General features: G+C 38.7%; 1 protein-coding gene across 7 annotated transcripts in view; it reads right to left on the reverse strand.

Moving 5' to 3' along the window:
* The window catches only part of zbbx (zinc finger, B-box domain containing), a 72,720-nt gene that overhangs the window by 53,331 nt on the left and 1,643 nt on the right, over positions 1-17,746 (reverse strand). For 4 of the 7 annotated variants that reach the window (XR_013101656.1, XM_023152817.3, XM_014408650.3 and 1 more), the window contains exons 2-7: positions 17,405-17,538; positions 16,805-16,918; positions 5,004-5,106; positions 4,279-4,330; positions 3,536-3,636; positions 537-632 (exon numbers count right to left, since the gene is read on the reverse strand). Coding sequence is in view for 6 of the 7 variants with exons in the window: in XM_023152817.3 (XP_023008585.3) it covers positions 537-632; positions 3,536-3,636; positions 4,279-4,330; positions 5,004-5,106; positions 16,805-16,918; positions 17,405-17,469 (531 nt within the window). In the remaining variant the exon portion in view is untranslated. Of the gene's footprint in view, positions 1-536; positions 633-3,535; positions 3,637-4,278; positions 4,331-5,003; positions 5,107-7,158; positions 7,700-16,804; positions 16,919-17,404; positions 17,539-17,746 lie in introns of those variants that run through there. The other 3 variants (XM_023152818.3, XM_076892271.1, XM_076892270.1) reach the window with 3 other exon arrangements.

A 17,746-nucleotide genomic window follows, 5' to 3' on the forward strand; every position in this document is an offset into this window, starting at 1 on the left:
TCATTGGTGAGGGATCAGCGTCAGTGAAACAGGTTGGCTGCTAGCTACCACAGTTAGAATGGACACAGAAGCATGGCAACAAAGAATGGTCAGCTGTTTGTTAGCAAGTTAAGTTTTGACTTGTTCATGTTAAACACAAGTAAATTAGTCTTCAGAGCAATAAGTCTAGGTTAGCTGCTAGTGTGAGAAAATTCATTTATTGAACATATTGACTCAAGTGACATTGGGTCAGTTAGAAAGTCAATTCATGATTTTATTCGTGTAATTGCCCAGCCCTGTGTACTGTTTGTGTGTGTTCTTGTGTATACTAAACTGGTATGATGTTCTGAAGAAGAGAAATGACAAAAAAGATGAGAGATAGTTATGAAGATATAATAATGATCAGCTATCTAAGAAACAAAAAAGACAAAAATGAGTAAAGCTGAAGAAGAATAGGATCAAAACATTTATTACTGAAAGCATAAGTGGAAGACAAAGAAAAAAAGAGAGTTGGACACAGAGAAAATAGATTTGATACATATGCAAACAACACTCACTTGAATGGGAATCATTTTATGGAACTTCAGTGCCCCCTTATGGTGAAATCTGGCAAAACAGCCAACGCAGTAGTTTTCAGTGCATTCAGCACACATCTGCAACACATAGACCAAGTGCCATCAGTCTGTCTGCATATAAAAACACCCACCTTTAGTGTGTTTCTATGTCTTTCAGTTTAAAAAACAATGGTCACTGCCTGTGCATGTCTGTGTACTGTATGCATATATATTAATTCATGCAAGTGGTTGCACTGGTAGGTAAAGCGCTCTTTTGCTAAAGATGTAACCTCAACCTTTCCTTATAAACTGGCGTGGTGCTGCAAGATGCACGTGTGTGTGTTTGTGTGTGTGCTAGCTGTGTGCACATTGGTGCATTTGTGCTTGGCACATGTGTGTTGTGAGTGTGGTTGAGTGAATGCCTCTTAAGGGAGGTCATTATAATTTCTATCTGTAAGAATCAGGTCTTGTTAGTGGGAAAAAGTCATTGCATCAGCAGGTTTGGGAAACAGGCTTTGGACAGAGCACACAAGAAAGGGCAAGTGCAATGGAGACACGGAGGCTAGGGTGGAGAAAAAGCAAACAGTCAAGCAACAACTAGCCTGTGTTTGGTTTCCTTCACTATGCATGCAAGTTTCTTTTTCAATAGATCAAGGTTTTATTACCAACACCATCACTTAAAATAGTGTAGTTTAGTGCACTCTTTCAAGAAACACTACCAATTCTTTTTATCCTTGGAGGAACTTAACTATTTCATTTATTTATTTTGTGACAGTGTGATGCAGTTCCCGATCTAATGACTTGGAAGCTTTCTGTTTCTTCCTCACTTGCATATTTGCTATGTCTACACCTGTTTATTCATAGATGAATAATAGATAATTATAATAAATAAAGCAGTACAACAAACACAATGATTCACAGTTCCATGCTGATTTCTGGATGAATAACCTTACAGTGTAAATTTATACCAGCTGATTCAAACATTAATCCAGTAAAAAAAAAATTTATTTAGATACATATTATGTATTTCTGTAATTAATGTCTTTATGGGTGATGCTGTGTGTTCATTCTTTTTTTTTTCTTTTTTTATCCATACATGGAAGTATGTGTGTGAGTGTGTGTACACGCAAACCTGCAGCTGCGACATTGCCCTTTAATGGTCCCATAAAGCAGGGCCTCATTTCCCCTCTCAGGCCTGAGGATAAATTACAACCACTCCTCTGGGACTAGGCATCCCTATCAGACTGCAAGCAGCATATCACTGCACTCTTCCTACTACACAGGGAGAAATGAGGTAGCTTTTTTTTTTTTCTTCTTTGCCTGGATGACTCTGGAATAAAGCATGAGGCTAGGTGTGCAGTGTGTGTTGCACATGAGATTTCAGCATTTTTATTACAATGAGTCATGTTTTTTTTTTAAAAAAAAAAAAAAAAGAAAGAAAAAAGGACAGATGTGTGATTGTGCGTTTATGAGTGCATATGTGAGTGTGTGAGCATTTGTGTGCATAAGTGCAGTTCCAGACAGAATGGCACAGACAGTTGTAACGCTTCCCATTATTGCCATCATTATAGGGTACGAGGGCTATCCAAAATGTGTGTGCGCATGAGGGTATTGTGTGTATTTGTGGATGCATTTAGCCTATGTGCTTGCCCAGACTACCATAAGCACAACCATTAAGCCCATAACTATGGGACACTGGGGGCATCCGGCCCTTCATTGGACAGTTCAGAGCCATCATCATCATCAAACGCACTATCAAGCAAATCACATCACATTATATTTTAACACACTGTGTGTGCTGCACTTAAATAAGTTATTCCACAACAAAAAGGGGGGAAAATTGTAGATGTCAGCTCAATCAGTTCAACCCCTGCCTCTCCTTCAATTCCTCTTTAAGTCTCCCTCGCTCTTACCATCATTGTTCTTGTTCTCGTCCTCATAGAAGCATCACTTATTCAATACTAAAGTCTGCTGGCTTCATAGTGAAACACAGAATAGGATTTACACAGGGAGCTGAGGATTTAGGAGGTGGGAGCAACTGGTCATCAAACATGCATTACTCAGCTCAGTCCATTACACACACACACACACACACACACACACACACACACACACAGACGGTAAGGCTTCATTTCTCTCCTTCTCCCTCTTATTCACACATACAGTTTCAGGCCGTCATCCCTCCTCCTGAGCAGCAGTGGATGAAGAGCGAGAAAGAATAAACAATGGTGCCCTCAGAGGTCTCAAGTATCGATGAATGGATCCAACTAAACTGTTATCAGTGCAAACACAAACACACAGATAGACCAACAGATTGGACAGTTGAGGCACAGCGAGAGAGAGGAAGGCAGAAGAAAGAAAAAGACAGACATGAATAAGCGAGTGCAGAAAGAAAGAGAGAAACAGGTCAGAATATGGCAGATGGAAAAACTGAAAAGGAGGAGTGACGAGAAAACACGAGGAAGAAAGAAGGATGGGTAAACACATAATGACAAAAGAGGGAGGTGGGCAGGTGAAAATGAGCATCTGAATGACAGACGAGCTAACAGCTGATGCAGGAAGAAGAGAAACAAATCTATATAATAACTGCAGTAAGATATATGGGTGAGAAGAGGGGACTCCAAAGAAAAATGAAAGGGGGGGGACTGAAAATATGACATTCAACATTTAAACTTTGAAAACAGATCAAGTGAATTGGCTCCTAGTGCTGCACGTGTAAGTGTTTGGTGTGTGTGTGTGTGTGTGTGTGTGTGTGTGTGTGTGTGTGTGTGTGTGTGTGTGTATGTGTGTGTGTGCCTGCCTTATTAACACACAAAACCTTTACCTGAATCCAATGAGAAAGGGCAAAATCACTTGGCAATTAGTAAAATCTGATCTTTCAAACACACAATTTTTGCTTTGTGACAGAGCCAAACAAACCCTGCATCCATGACAGTTAAAGTGACTTTTGCCACACAGTGTTGTTTGCATTTGTTCAGGTGTGACAGTTTTTGCGTGCATACTATTCCAGCAGTCTTGACTTCACATTGTCCACATACTGTTCCCCTCAGTCTGCTTTTTCTTGCCGTCTGGGTAGGAAGTGGAGGTGGTGGTTGAGGCGGGGCTAAAAAGAGCAAGTGCACTGTTATTAACTCTTGGTAAGGGTATTTAATTTAATATTCCTGACATTTAAGGGATATTATGCAACTGACGACCATGACCAACAGAAAAACACAGAGAGATACAGTTTAGCATGTACAGCAAAGTTTTACACAAGTATCAAAAGTGCGTCTGTTATTGGTGCAAAAAGTTGTTAAAGCAGTTAGCCTGCTTGTACAACTAGTTCACACACTGCTGTGAAATGTAACAACAAAACCAAAGGTTATATTGCCTGTTACAACATATTGTGCACACCAAAGACAGTCCTTTAAAACGTTTTCTTAGCTGTTTATAATTAATACATGACGCAGAGACATTTAACTATTGCGCCTCATGATTTTCTTTCCATCATGTTTAACATAAGTATGCCAAAGCTAAACATTTGTTAGACAGATCAGTGTTTAACGGAAAAACTCCAGAGTTTGGTACCTGCCTTTTCAAGTATCCCTCGTACTGAACTAACTGTGAAGAATGCTCTTGCATATTAACGTCCAATTGGACGGTAGAAGGAAGTTCAATATAGTGCCAAGAGTACGCCTGCATGTCAAGCCTACCTGGTGCAGATATTTTACTTCTGAAACTCAAGTTGTGACTGTAAACTTCTCACCTGTCAGTTCTTCATCCTTCAGCACTCGGATCTTCAGTTTACCTGCTGACAGCTGTTGAGGCAGCATAGAGAAACAAATCAGCTCTCAGTTTACCAACAATCCTACGCAGTGTTCAGTTTTGTGTGTATTTGTAGGTATAAACTACTGTATGTTCATACAGTAGTATGCAGCGTTAGTGTTTACATTGCTGTATTTTATAATGTGTGAGCAAATAAATTAATAAGTTACCTCATTACTCTGCTGTTGAGAACTGACTTGAACACAGTGTCTTTGTCCAGAAACCAAGTTTCCACATTAGTATTAGGAATATCAGTCTAGATTATGGTTACTGCCTCTAGCATCTCTTTTTTCCCCAGACGTGTTCCACAACCACACTCTTTTACAGCTGAACAATTAAAAGTGGCTTTAAAATTTGGAGAAGACTGTTTTTCTGCTTTAGATTTAAAGATATCTGCATTGCAGCCCAAAGATCTAGTGTACATCCCAAATACACATGAAAACAGGATTCAAGACACATTCATAATCCTAACGTCACAAACTGAAAAACAGCTTTTGGACAATAATGCTTATACTGTATGTTAGTTTTCAGCTGTAATTAGCATGCAAACAAATGTGGCATGATGTTTAAGAGTTAAATGTGTTTTATTCTGTCACTCTAACTCACATAGGAAAAATTAGAATGAAAATTAAAGACATATAAATATATTTTTTATCTTGACGGTACCTTTTGGAGCTTGCTCTCTTTGTCTTTCTTGGAGCCATATGAGAGAGAATTGCTTGTCATGGAACCACATTCTCCAGATGCCCATTTAATCCTTTGTGAATGTCTTAACAGAGGGAGAGGTCGATTTTTCTTTGTAAATCAAACAATCCTATTAATTTGACCATGCATATCTCATCAACGGTTACATAGCACTGATTTCTCAAAAATGACAGAAAAAAACTGCCTGAGTCCTTGATTTGTCTTGTTTATGCTTTATATCCAAAAAGACAGACTCTGATGACATTTCTTCTACACAAGATCTGTGTCTGCAGCTGAAAAGTAAAATCCAACAGAAATTCCCTTATGCAGTGTCTTGGGGATTCGGTATACCTGTTCATGCAGCATAGAGTAAATACCAATAAGTAACAATGAATGCACAGATATCTTTACATGTGCAAATTTACTTTAAAAGAAGTCTGAACACCGTTCTCAGATTGTATTATACCTGATTCGATTTCACAGAAACAACTGACACATCTTGCTATTCCTGTATTTTTATCAAGGTGGATGTGAACAGCAGGCTGGATGTAACAACACTCAAAGCTAATGTATTTTAATCTGTTGAAGTTTCCCCATGGGGCGTGAGTATTTAATAATATTGTCAGGCATTAAGATGAGAAGAAATGTAGAAAAAAATGTCAGCAAAATACGGAAAAGGGTATAAAACCTGAAGTTTCATACCTTAAATCTCTCAATATTTTTTTAAAGAAATATAGATGCAGATTAGTTTTATTCAATTTTAAAAATTTTATATTTTAAGAATCTTTTTTTATTTTTAGAGAGAAAGAGAAAGTAGTGGCTCATGCCTCATGCTTGGCTTTATATTGCATGATTTGGTCAAATGCAAAAGGATATTTGCCTACAATATTACAGCACAGAAGGAAGTTTAATGAATGAATTCATGAATAAATAAATGTTACATATGTGTATAAGCTTATTTCAGCCATCTTCCGCTAGTAAGCTGGGGAAGGCGGCTTAACCAGATGCTACTTGCCAGAGGTGGGACCAAGTCATTGTTTTGCAAGTCTCAAGTAAGTCTCAAGTCTTTATCCTCAAGTCTCAAGTCAAGTCTCAAGTAATGTCAGGCAAGTCAGAGTCGAGTCTCAAGTCACTGGTGTAAAAGTCCGAGTCAAGTCACAAGTCTGAAACTTTGAATTTCAAGTCCTTTCGAGTCTTTAAAAAAAAAACGAAAAAATAATGTTGCAGTTATGCTAAATGTAAATATTAGACCATGTAATTTTAAAATCTGTGTTTTTCTCAACACATGACAAAATAGTGAACTTAGAAAATATACACAAATTGTGAAATTGCACCTCTTTAAAATGCAGCTCAATTAAACCTAGCTCCAAGAATAATTTTCACCGACAGTTCTGAGATAAGCTGCATGTTATTCTTGGATGCGGTTGTAGGACCGGCTTTAAAATCGCATGACAAAAATATCATACACATTAAAAAGAACTGCATCACCAACGTAGCCTGGACAACATTTGCTAGTTAGATGAAGTCAGCTATCTCATCTTAGCATATTTATATGCATATTTATAATCATACGGTTCTTGGAGTGAGTGCATACACTCGTGAAGTTTAGTAACTTCAGGTCACTGCAACAAGCCCAGGTACAGTTTACCGACGGATGGGTGCAGGACCTTGAAATGCACCGTGTAGAACGAAAGACCATCGTACGTATCATAAGTTTACCAGTCTCACAAATTGTCGTCATAAATACACATTCGTTAACCGTTTATTAATAGGACCTTTGAGCTCAAGGGTAATTAATTAGTAGTGGAAATAATTTCTGGTAGCATCACAGAAATGTAGCAGTGACAACAATATTGTATGCTGTAATCGTACTGGGCAATTAGTGATACAAAAAACCTGTTTTATCCTGTGAATAAAAGTATATGTTTTTGTTAATGTACCATAATAACAGAAGCGAAACACAATATTGTGTCAGGACAATTCACTATTTATGCACAATAAATAAAGGAGCATAGCGCGACAATTTCTGTTCAGCGCCAGACTTGCTTGTAACCTATATCACCAATTATGTTATGAAAATGACGTATTAACTACTAAAAAATACTGACCTTCGTGTAAATGCTTGGAGCAGACTAACCTGTGAGCTGGAGTGTTCTGGGACGTTATATTTTATCTTTGAATGGCTGCAATCCAGGCCATCCGTCGCGTCTTTGTTACTTCGGAAACATGGCTTGAACAATTTCTCTTCAACGACGTAATCCGATAACAACCGATCTCTTTACCTGTCGGCTTCCCGTGGCTGTCATGCGACCGGCTATTGCAGTTAATAATACAACGGCTTCTTGACATTTTTGTGTTTCTTTTTATCGCTGTGTGACTGATTTCAATTGAAAGCCTGCGTGCGCTACTACCGCTTGCCACGAGTTCCCAGAATCCTTTGCGGTTCTACCCGTGAATGACGTCACATTTTCAATCTCTATATAATATGCATGTTAAATTTTATATTTTGGGTAAAATATCAAGTCTTTTCAAGTAAACCGGTTCAAGTCCAATTCAAGTCCCAAGTCATTGGTGTAAAAGTCCAAGTCAAGTCACAAGTCTTAGAACATTTTTTCAAGTCAAGTCTAAAGTCATAAAATTAATGACTCGAGTCTGACTCGAGTCCAAGTCATGTGACTCGAGTCCACACCTCTGCTACTTGCAGGCACTGTGTATCAGGTCACACTGTGGGAAGCTGTGCATTTGGATTTTTGTGTGCCTCTCAGTGTGTGTGTGGTGCACAGAGTTTTTATAAAAGTGTCTGTTGGGTGCTGCAGGCAGCAGGGGGTTTGAGGAGTCTCACAGCTTCCGGGAAAAAGCTGTTTCTGGCGTTGGAAGTTCTGGATCTCAAAATGTGAAACCTCTTGTGTAACGGGAGGGGGTTGAAGAGGTTGTGGAAAGTAAAGCCATTGTTGCATCTTTTTTTGTGAATGGCTATAACATGGCAGCCCCAGGTTAGATTCTCAAGCTACTCTCTCACCCCATGGAGCCAAGTAGATTCTCTTTTCTTTTTTCCCCCCAAAGTGTATACTTTTTCCTTCTGTCCAGGTAAAATCAAAACGATGTAGAGTGCAGATTACATTCTTTAGGGATCAGTTAGGTTCATATGCAAACTGGAGGGAGCTGAGCTTGATTTTATCTCGCTTTAGGCAATTCATGACAGCTGAAGTCAATACTATTGGGTAGTAATCATTCAGACACGTCACCAGTGAATTCTTGAATGATAGCTGTGGACATAAGGGTGAGCCTGCACAGGGAGATGTTAAGATTGTTAGCACATCCTCCAGCTGGTTTGTGCATTCCCATAGACCACAAAATAGAATGTCTTCACCACCCATTGCCTTGTGATGCTTCACTTCATCTGTGATTAGGCAGGGGGCCTGTTCATCTTTCTGCGATGATGAGATAATCACAGTATGTATGAAGGTTTCTGGGTCTATAAGAGAGGATTCTATGGCTGTTGTAATTTTGCAAGGTTGGCTGGTGGTTGGCTGCGTTTCTTATTGATATAATTTTTTCTGTTTATAGATACATGTAATTTTTCTATCATGTGTAATAATCTACTTTCCTCCTTTTCTCAGGTGCGTGTCTTAGCTACATACAGTGAAACTGAGCAACTTTGCTATTCTTATCAATACTTAGTCTAATAAATTGTGGTTCAAACATATATACAAATAACAAAGCAAGGAAGTCACTGCTATGACTGCTAGCAGCTATTAATGGCTGAAGAAGTGCATACAATTAAACAGGGATGTTTTTCTTTGTTCAAACAAAGTGAATACACAGTTTTAATCATTGAGGAAAAAAATGCCATTTGTCTATCCACAGGTAGAATTTGTCTTGCTTATCACCAAAAATTAGCAGTCTTAATTTATTACCTGTGTAAAGGCACTGTCCCTTATTTTCAATAAGTAAGTGCACATCTGCTATAAGCAAATGTGACATTGCCTCCACAAATTTAGTAGAGGGTCATGGTATCTGTATATTCCTTAGTATCAATACTAAAGTGGCTGTAAAACTAAACATGTTCCAGCATTCTTAAAGCAGTTGGGTAGTGTTTCTAGGGCTCTCTCAGACTTCCCTACAATTCTCTGGCAGATATGTCTATTTCAGAACTGCAGTGTAAGACAAATGAACATTTATGAACTTACGATATATGTCATCGCCATGCACAGTGCTGTGAACAAAATCTATTGTCTTGTCTCCTTTAGTTGCAAAATTCACATGCTGGGATCACATAACATGAAAGGTTACAAGTTTTTGCACACAAGCATGGACACAGTTGCAAATACAAAATTAAAAATGAGCACGTGTGTTCATACAGACGCACATAAGCATGTGGATACAGTTTACATACACACACTAACAGGACACGCCTGTCAGTTTGAGAAAGTGAAGAAAAGAGGGATCCTCATTTAGATGTGAGTTATTCATGCTCATGTTGTTGAATTATTTATGCTATTTATGCTATTGTGATGTCAGGCTGTCTTTGAAAGAAGTTTATTTTGGATTGAGCTGGCAGCCTGTCAAGGCACAGGAAGTCAGAGTCTGAAAATATATGTGCGTGTGATGGCAAGAGTTGCCAGCAACCCTGATGCCGTTGCTGTGCTGTGCTGACACTGAGGGTGGGCGTCAGGTAATCATCCTCAAGACATCACCTAGGCAACTGGACTGTCGCTAAGGGAGACAGTTGAGGCACACCCCTGTCAGTGCAGGATGACAGGGTGTCCCTTCAGGACAATCAAATCAAACAAGTGTGTGTGTGTGTGTGTGTGTGTGTGTGTGTGTGTGTGTGTGTGTGTGTGTGTGTGTGTGTGTGTGTGTGTGTGAGAGAGAGAGAGAGAGAGAGAGAGAGAGAGAGAGAGAGAGAGAGAGAGAGAGAAGCTAAAGCTAAAGCTATCTAATTCACACAGAGAAACTGAACTAAACCTGGAAGAACACACTTCAAAATAATAATAGTATAACACAGTTTCAGAAGCAACCCAACCCAAGTCTTGTAGCTAACAGATTAATTGTTTGTTTGCTTGCTTGTTGCTTGGCCAGTCCTCACTCTTCTAAATACCTTCAGAGTTGTTTGAAGATAAGAACGTCATAAAGGTTAGGTTAAGCTGTAAAATTTAGGGTTAGTTCAATTTAATTAAGATGATCCTGGGGAAAATAGACTGACATATACTCAAACACACCCAGCTATCACCTTTATCTGACCCATCTCAGCCAAAGTGAGAAATGACAACATATGTGCCCCTCTTGCACACACATACATGTGGGGCAAACTCTCTTTGAAGTCCAATGCCAAAGTAATTGTGTGACATGAGCGAACAGAGAGAGAGAAAAAGAAAGAAATAATGGATTTCAGCCCGGGATGAGTAGTATCAGGTCAGGAGGTCAATGCACATGTACGTATCACACAAACTGGGGAGCCAAATGAAACAAAAAAGAAAAGAGATAAAAGACGGAGAGACAACATAATGGAATAGGCAGCAGATAGGGCGAGAAGCAGAGCAAAGAGAGAGCGGAGGAAACCGGAAAAAAGAAACCTCAACCATACTTTTAGATAAGATGAGAGCTTGTGTCTGTGAGCCGTACGGCCTAAAGACAAAGCTACATTAAATCTGTGGCTCGGGCAGGCCACAACAGAGAATGATGTACTACGTTTGCCCCAAGCTGCTGCTCTGGCTTTATTATCGCCTGTGTACCCTTCACAAACTGATTATACCACACCTCCTCTCAGCAAACTGAATTTGTTCGCCTATTCTCTGGGTGCATACAAGAGAGAAAAAGGGAGCAAGCGAGAAAGAGAAAGAGAGAGAGAGAGTAGGAAGACTCTGAGACAAAGATGAACAATTCATCTACTCCTGGAGCTTTGCGATCTAACAGACAGAGAGAGAAAAACAGAGTTACAAATAAATCACAGCTTGATATCTATAATAAAGTGTTGTCAAAGATACACTTGGATGTTTTGGTGGAAAAAAAAGGGGGGGGGGGAAAGACAGGTAAGGAAGGAAGTTGGGAAAATTCGGATAACCTTCACATCATACCTGAAAACAACTAATTAAACAAATTAGCCAAACCCATCTTTGTCTGCGTTCTGCTTTATGTCAGTGAGAGACAAACTAATGAGAAACCATTTCATCTTTTTCATTAGTGGTGCACTAATTAATTGATTCAAATTGTTAAGCTGGGTCTCACATCGAAGCCACTGCTGTATCATTGCACACAGCTTTCAGAGAAAAAGTAGGAGGGAAATAAAGTTAAATTAATGTGACGTTCAATCATAAAAACTGAGCGGGAAATGACTGTGTTTCACTGTAGTACTCAATAAAGGCACTTATTAAATGACTGTTAGTCTACAGTAATGTCTTTTCAAAAACTTCTACAAACCTCTGCTTGTCGAGACTGCAGACTAACAGACGGCTTATAGTTTTTTCACCCATCAAAAAAAAAAAACAAAAACTCTACACTACACACTAGAGATACTAATTACCATGAAAAACCTTGCTATCGGCTTAGGTACCTATTTACTACTGATACCAACAGTGTCATCTTTGCCTCCTCCATCTGAAACACAAATATATACAGCAGTGCTGCAGACAGGCAGGCACACAGCCACTCCCCTCACTAGTAGTTGAAGTAGTGATGTTCACAACATTGACAAACAGTGTCGGAGGAATTTCATTGGGGTCAGTGAAGCTCCTATTGAAATATTTAACAGACAGCATTAACTTTCGCCGTTTAACTATTAGCACCTGACAGTCAGATTACCCGTCTCTTAATTTAACATTAAGGTAGCGGTTAATAATGAAATGGTAACATTAATGTGGCAGCTAGGCAGCACATGTTATCAGACACAAGTATTAGTGTCTAAAAAATACTTGTGGGGTGATCGTGGCTCAAGAGTTGGGTGTTCGTCTTGTAATCGGAAGGTTGCCGGTTCGAGCCCCGGCTCGGACAGTCTCGGTCGTTGTGTCCTTGGGCAAGACACTTCACCTACCGCCTACTGGTGTTGGCCAGAGGGGCCGATGGCGCAATATGGCAGCCTCGCCTCTGTCAGTCTGCCCCAGGGCAGCTGTGGCTACAACTGTAGTTTGCCTTCACCAGTGTATGAATGTGAGAGTGACTGAATGTATTGTAAAGTGCTTTGAGGGGTCCCGAAAAGCACTATATAAATGCAATCCATTATTATTAAAAAAATGTTATGTTTCTCTTATAACCCAGACTGAAGCTCAGAAAAGTCTACCAGCCACAGGACAGAAACAGTGGGAGTCTACCTTACTAACTCTGTTTGATCAGCAATGAAATATGGTGCCAAGTCATGAGAAGCACAGAAAACAAACAGACCTGTAGGTGAATACATTTACATGGGCCAGGATTTATATTTCTTTTATTTTATTTTATTACTACTTTTTTTCTCCATAGTATCAAAATGGTATTAAGCCTTTTCTTAGGTATCGTTATTGAGTTTGAAATGCTAGTATCATGACAACCTTATACAGTGCATCAAGGAACCTGGGTTCTGTGACCAATATATGGTAAGAAAATTAACTTTCTAACTGATCCTAAGTGGCAGAGTTCTTGCTTCCCATCGTTTCCAGTATACAAAAGCCAAAGGTGATCAGAACAAAGGTGTTTTACTCTAACAACAGGAGTCAGCACAGAGAAAACTGCTTAATGGAACCCCTGCACAAGGACAACACATTGCAAATAATTGCTAATCATCAGTGGTCTTTCTGAAAATTAACTACTTCCGATCTAAATTAAAATTAGAAAATATGTCTGAATATTATGTTTTTTAAAGAGATCATGAGATACCTCTAAACAAAGACACCCAGAATAAACTATTCATTTTCACACTATAGTTAGGCAAGCAGTTGCTCTCCTACCTTCACACTATTCCCCATACAATAAACAACCTCTTACTTCATGTACTTTTTTACAGCTTGCTCACACACAAATCAAAAATCTTTCTGAACTTACTTATAGAGTATGCTGTAATATGTCAGAAGCACAGAGCTTGAACAGAATTTTTGTGGCACAGTTGTGTGTCTGATTAAGGAACACAAACCAGAAAGTACAAAAAAAACCAAGAAAAAAGAAAGGGATAAAAGAAAGAGAAAAGTCTGTAATCCACAGTGTTGAAACACATGAATAACATTATTTATAGCCGGCCAGGTATCAGAAACACACACAAGCTGACGCTCGCACATCTTGTTGTATCCTAGGGCTGGTGGAGTGGTAAATGTTGCAGTATTTCAGCCTGACAGAAAACACTGTGTTTATGTGCTTATCATTTGAAAAGCCTGGGCAAGAGGGCCCTCTTCCCATACTGATAGCTTCTTAATTAGACCTAGACTTCCAGTAAGAAAAAAAAAAACAAAAAAAAACAACCATGCAACACCTTTCCTGAAGCGATAAACACGTTGCACTTCCAGGTGGTGATGTATGAATCAAACCAATAGCAATCCATCATGAGAAATGAGTGCCTCTCGCCATACTCTTAATCACTGATAGTGTAATTAGCTCTGCTGCTTTTTAAGTGTATTTTCACATGTGTGTGTGTGTGTGTATAGTTTTTGAGTGGATATTATTTAAAGGATTCAGTGCATAAAATCCATATTTTGCTCGCACTAGGGCTTTCCCTGAGCTGTATAATATACTAATAATATTACACGGTTCTCCATAACTATACATAGGTAACACAACTGAGAGGTATTAATGAACATCTCATTAATATCCAGTGTTTGTTTTCAGGCTATAAATTAATTTTCTGTTCATAAAAGTAGGAATGGCTCACAATAATGAGCCAGGTATGTACAGTATATATAATTTAAAGGTGTTTGTGTGACTAAAAAGGTCTCGTTGTCAAGAACACATGAATAACATTATAACCAAACTCAGCTGGATTTTTGGTAAATAAAAAATCTAGAATATTTAGGTTTTAAATGTTTAAAGGTATTATGCAACATTCAGAACCAATGGATGTTGCACTAGAGAAGAATCTCACACCAAAACAAAGTGAAGCAAAACAAAAATAGTCAAACTGAAGCCTTTTAGCAGCTCACAGGGCTCTCGATCTTAAAAGCCCAGACCAATGTTGACTCTGCTTTTATCTCTTTCTTTGTTGGAAGACTTTTTAGCCAAAAATTGTGATTTCCTGTGTCTAGCGAGATCTGAGTTGCCTTCGATGGGAATACAACTGTACACTTACATCTCATTTTTAAGAGAGACTGTGACTTTGGTAAACCAATACTGAAAATTAAACCCTATAAACAAAAAACCTCAAACAAAATATATTTAATTATCATCTATATAAACCTGATATTTTGGAGCTCTTTTTTTTTCTTTTAACATGACAGATAATAACTTAGCATTTCTGACTAGCAGGCAGCTGCTTCCATCTCTTTAAAGAGTGATTTTCAGAGACACTAAAGTTCTTTTTCACTGTTACCACTTTCTCACTGCCCTGTCCAATTAAAATTAAATAAGAATATAAGAAACTTATTTATAGAAAGAAATGAAAGGGTGCAAATAGCGTTGTATATGCTGCCAGTGACTCTATATCCACTTTCAGTTAATCTAAGTAGTTGTGACAGTTAATGACATGGTGGAAACAAATATAGACCTAACTAAAAATATTACATAAATAATGGGTTCAACAACATCCCATCAAGATAAATCCATCAAGGACAGACAACATCAGGACTTTGATTATAATCAAAGTAAGGCGAAAATATAAATGGGGCTAATGGCCAGTGATTTATCTCTTTCAAAGCTAATTTTAACATCAAAAATGTTCCCACTGTATTTTTTTCTCCTTCATTTTACTGTTGCTCATTCTTATGTCTTGTGCATCGTCTCTCTGATGTCGGGAATGTGAACCAGCAAAGGTTGCTCCACTGACCTTTTGCATGGGCATGAGCTAACTTCATCTATGACTGGCTTTTTCAGTTCCCTGACTGCTTCTTTATTCCTTCCATAGCAACCTTTTCTTGACCTTTATAGTTAGAGAAGTCGCAGACCTCCCACTCTCTCATTTGGTGTCTACCTCTATCTGTCTCTATTACTCAGTGTCTCTACTTTCTGTGTTGCCTGCTCTTTTACAGCTGCTGCAACTTCTCTGCCTCTTGCACTACCTCATGTCTCTCCATTAGTCACCTGCTGTGTCTACGAAGTTGCTATATTTATTCCCCTTTTTCTAGTTTCCCTCTTCCATTTTTTCAGGATGCTTTCTTGTGACATTTTGACATTTTTACACTTTTGCTTTTATTGCATAGTGGCAGTGGAGATAGACAGCAAGTGTGGGAAAAAGTGCAGGGGAATGACATGCAGTCGAGTTGAACTGGTGCATTTTTCACATATGCTCCAACCATTTCACTATCTAATCTCTGCATTCCCTTTGTGCCCTCATCCTGACTCTGTAAATCTTACCCAATATAAGTTAAGAAAGTTGCCATCCCAAAAATAAAATACTGGCATCCACCAGTGCTACCCCTCAGCCTACTAGTGGATACACCTATGGTGTCAATTCCAAAAGCTTTAGGTCAAGGTCACTGAGATTCAAACTCATCTAACATTTTCAGTACATACACCTAAGTTATGTACTGAAAGCTATTTCGCCAAATAAATTTAGCACCATCTTTGATATATAGCTGTTTCACATCCACATAGCTGACAGGAGATTTTATTGATGTTTTGTCTGTGTTTTACTCAAGGTTTCGTTGTACTACTGGTCACTTTGTTAGAAAGAAAAGAAAAAATATATTTTCAGTTATATGAGTAAATAATAGCATGTGAAAAATACTCAGTCCTCTTTTTTTATGTATACCTTTTAAACTACTTGTTAATGCAAATAATGCAATCTAATCATTTAAGCATGTAGATATGGTCAAGACAACCTGTTGAAGTTCAAACTGAGCATGAGAATGAGGAAAAGAGATGCTTTAAGTAACTGGGATTTTCCCACACATCCATTTTCGGGGTTTACAAAGAATTGTCCAAAAAAAGAGAAAATATCCAATTGGCAGCAGTTCGCTGGGAAAAAATTCCTTGTTGATGTCAGAGGTCCAAGCAGAATGACTAGACTGCTTTGATCTGATGGGATGAACTCAAATAACCACTTGTTACAACTAAAGTATGCGGAACAGCATCTCTGAACACATAACACATAGGACCTTGAAGCAGATGGGATACAGCTGCAGAAAACCACACTGGGTGGCATTCCCATTCCAATTCCAAACTGTAAACCATTATCTAGTTTTACGAGTCTCAACTACTTCTGCAACATTCGTAATAGTGTGGGCCATATTTGTACCTAATAATATGGCTAGAGGACTTTTCAAGACTAAATGTAAATGGAACCAGGCTGCCGTAGTACTTGTTACAATAATGTGTTAAATTGCTAAATGGGATGATGAATGAAGGTTGTTCATGTGGTTTCCCATAGTTATTTATTCACCTTTATCTAAACAGCTGAAAACACCCAGAAAAAAACCTATGTCAAGTAAAGAAAATACTCCACAGACAACATAAGGAGAAGTCTCTCTTCAGTAAGCTGAAACTTGATTCAGGAAAACAAAATTCCCTCTTCTGTGTTTTGTGCTACAGCTCATGCTTATTCACTACACTATCTTCCGTCCCCCTCTCTCGACCTCTCCTGTGTTTTCCCTGGCGTCTCACTTGCATTTTCACTTTTCGATTTCTCCAAATCACTGCTCTTCTAGGATACAGACTGTAACATTAATACTCACCCTCTTTCCGCCTTCTCTTTACTGATGCTGTCTTTTAGCCGTTGCAGTTTCTCCTCTATCTCCCTGCTCTCACTGGCCAGAGTCGTGGTCTCCATTTGCAATTCTTGCAAGTTCCTATGTTAACACAAACACACCCACATATAAGCAATCAATTAACAACAATCAATCATACAAAGGGCCTCCTCCGTCAGATTGGAGAGCAAGGCTTTCATCAATAACTTCAATTTATTTTCACCACTAGCAGATCTCTGAATAATCAATACATGCAATCAATTAGTTACTGGATCAGGGCATCACCAAGTCAGGCATTAATTTATTCAAGTAATTTATTCAATTACCGGTTGGCAAATGAGAAACTAGAGTAGGAGTATTGAGCAATATTAGTAAAAAACAGAGCAAAAAAAAAAAAGAATAGAGTCTACCAAGAAACACAGGCACCACCTCACAACAGTTACCTTGCTTGAAAGTCCATTTTGTGAAATAGCGATTCTCTGGATAGAATTTGAATGGTTACAGATGAAAATAGGATGGGAGCCAAGGAACAATAATGGGCTTCTACCGAATGCCTTAAATCACATCATTGATCTTATCTCATCTTACCTGGCATTGAGCTTGACCGATTTGGCCTTGTTGTTAGGAAGCACCACAAAGTCATTTAAATTCATGGCTCTTCTTTCTGGTGGCTCAGGTATTCTTCTCCAGTCTTTCGCTGTGCTTTTTACAAAGAGTCTCTGCTGCAATAAAAACCCACAGTAATGGCATAAAACTGGATCTCATGCAGGGCCCAAGTTAAATCACACACAGCCATAAATGAATACTGCCACGGTGGAATGAGCAAAATAGCAGGGATGCATAGGAAGTTAAAACAAGCAATCACGTATATTTAAATTGCATCTGACGGATCTAAATGGATGATAAATGGTTTGGGGGCAGTAAAAGACG

The sequence above is a fragment of the Maylandia zebra genome, linkage group LG14 (genome assembly GCF_041146795.1).
Source record: "Maylandia zebra isolate NMK-2024a linkage group LG14, Mzebra_GT3a, whole genome shotgun sequence".
Lineage (NCBI taxonomy): Eukaryota > Metazoa > Chordata > Actinopteri > Cichliformes > Cichlidae > Maylandia > Maylandia zebra.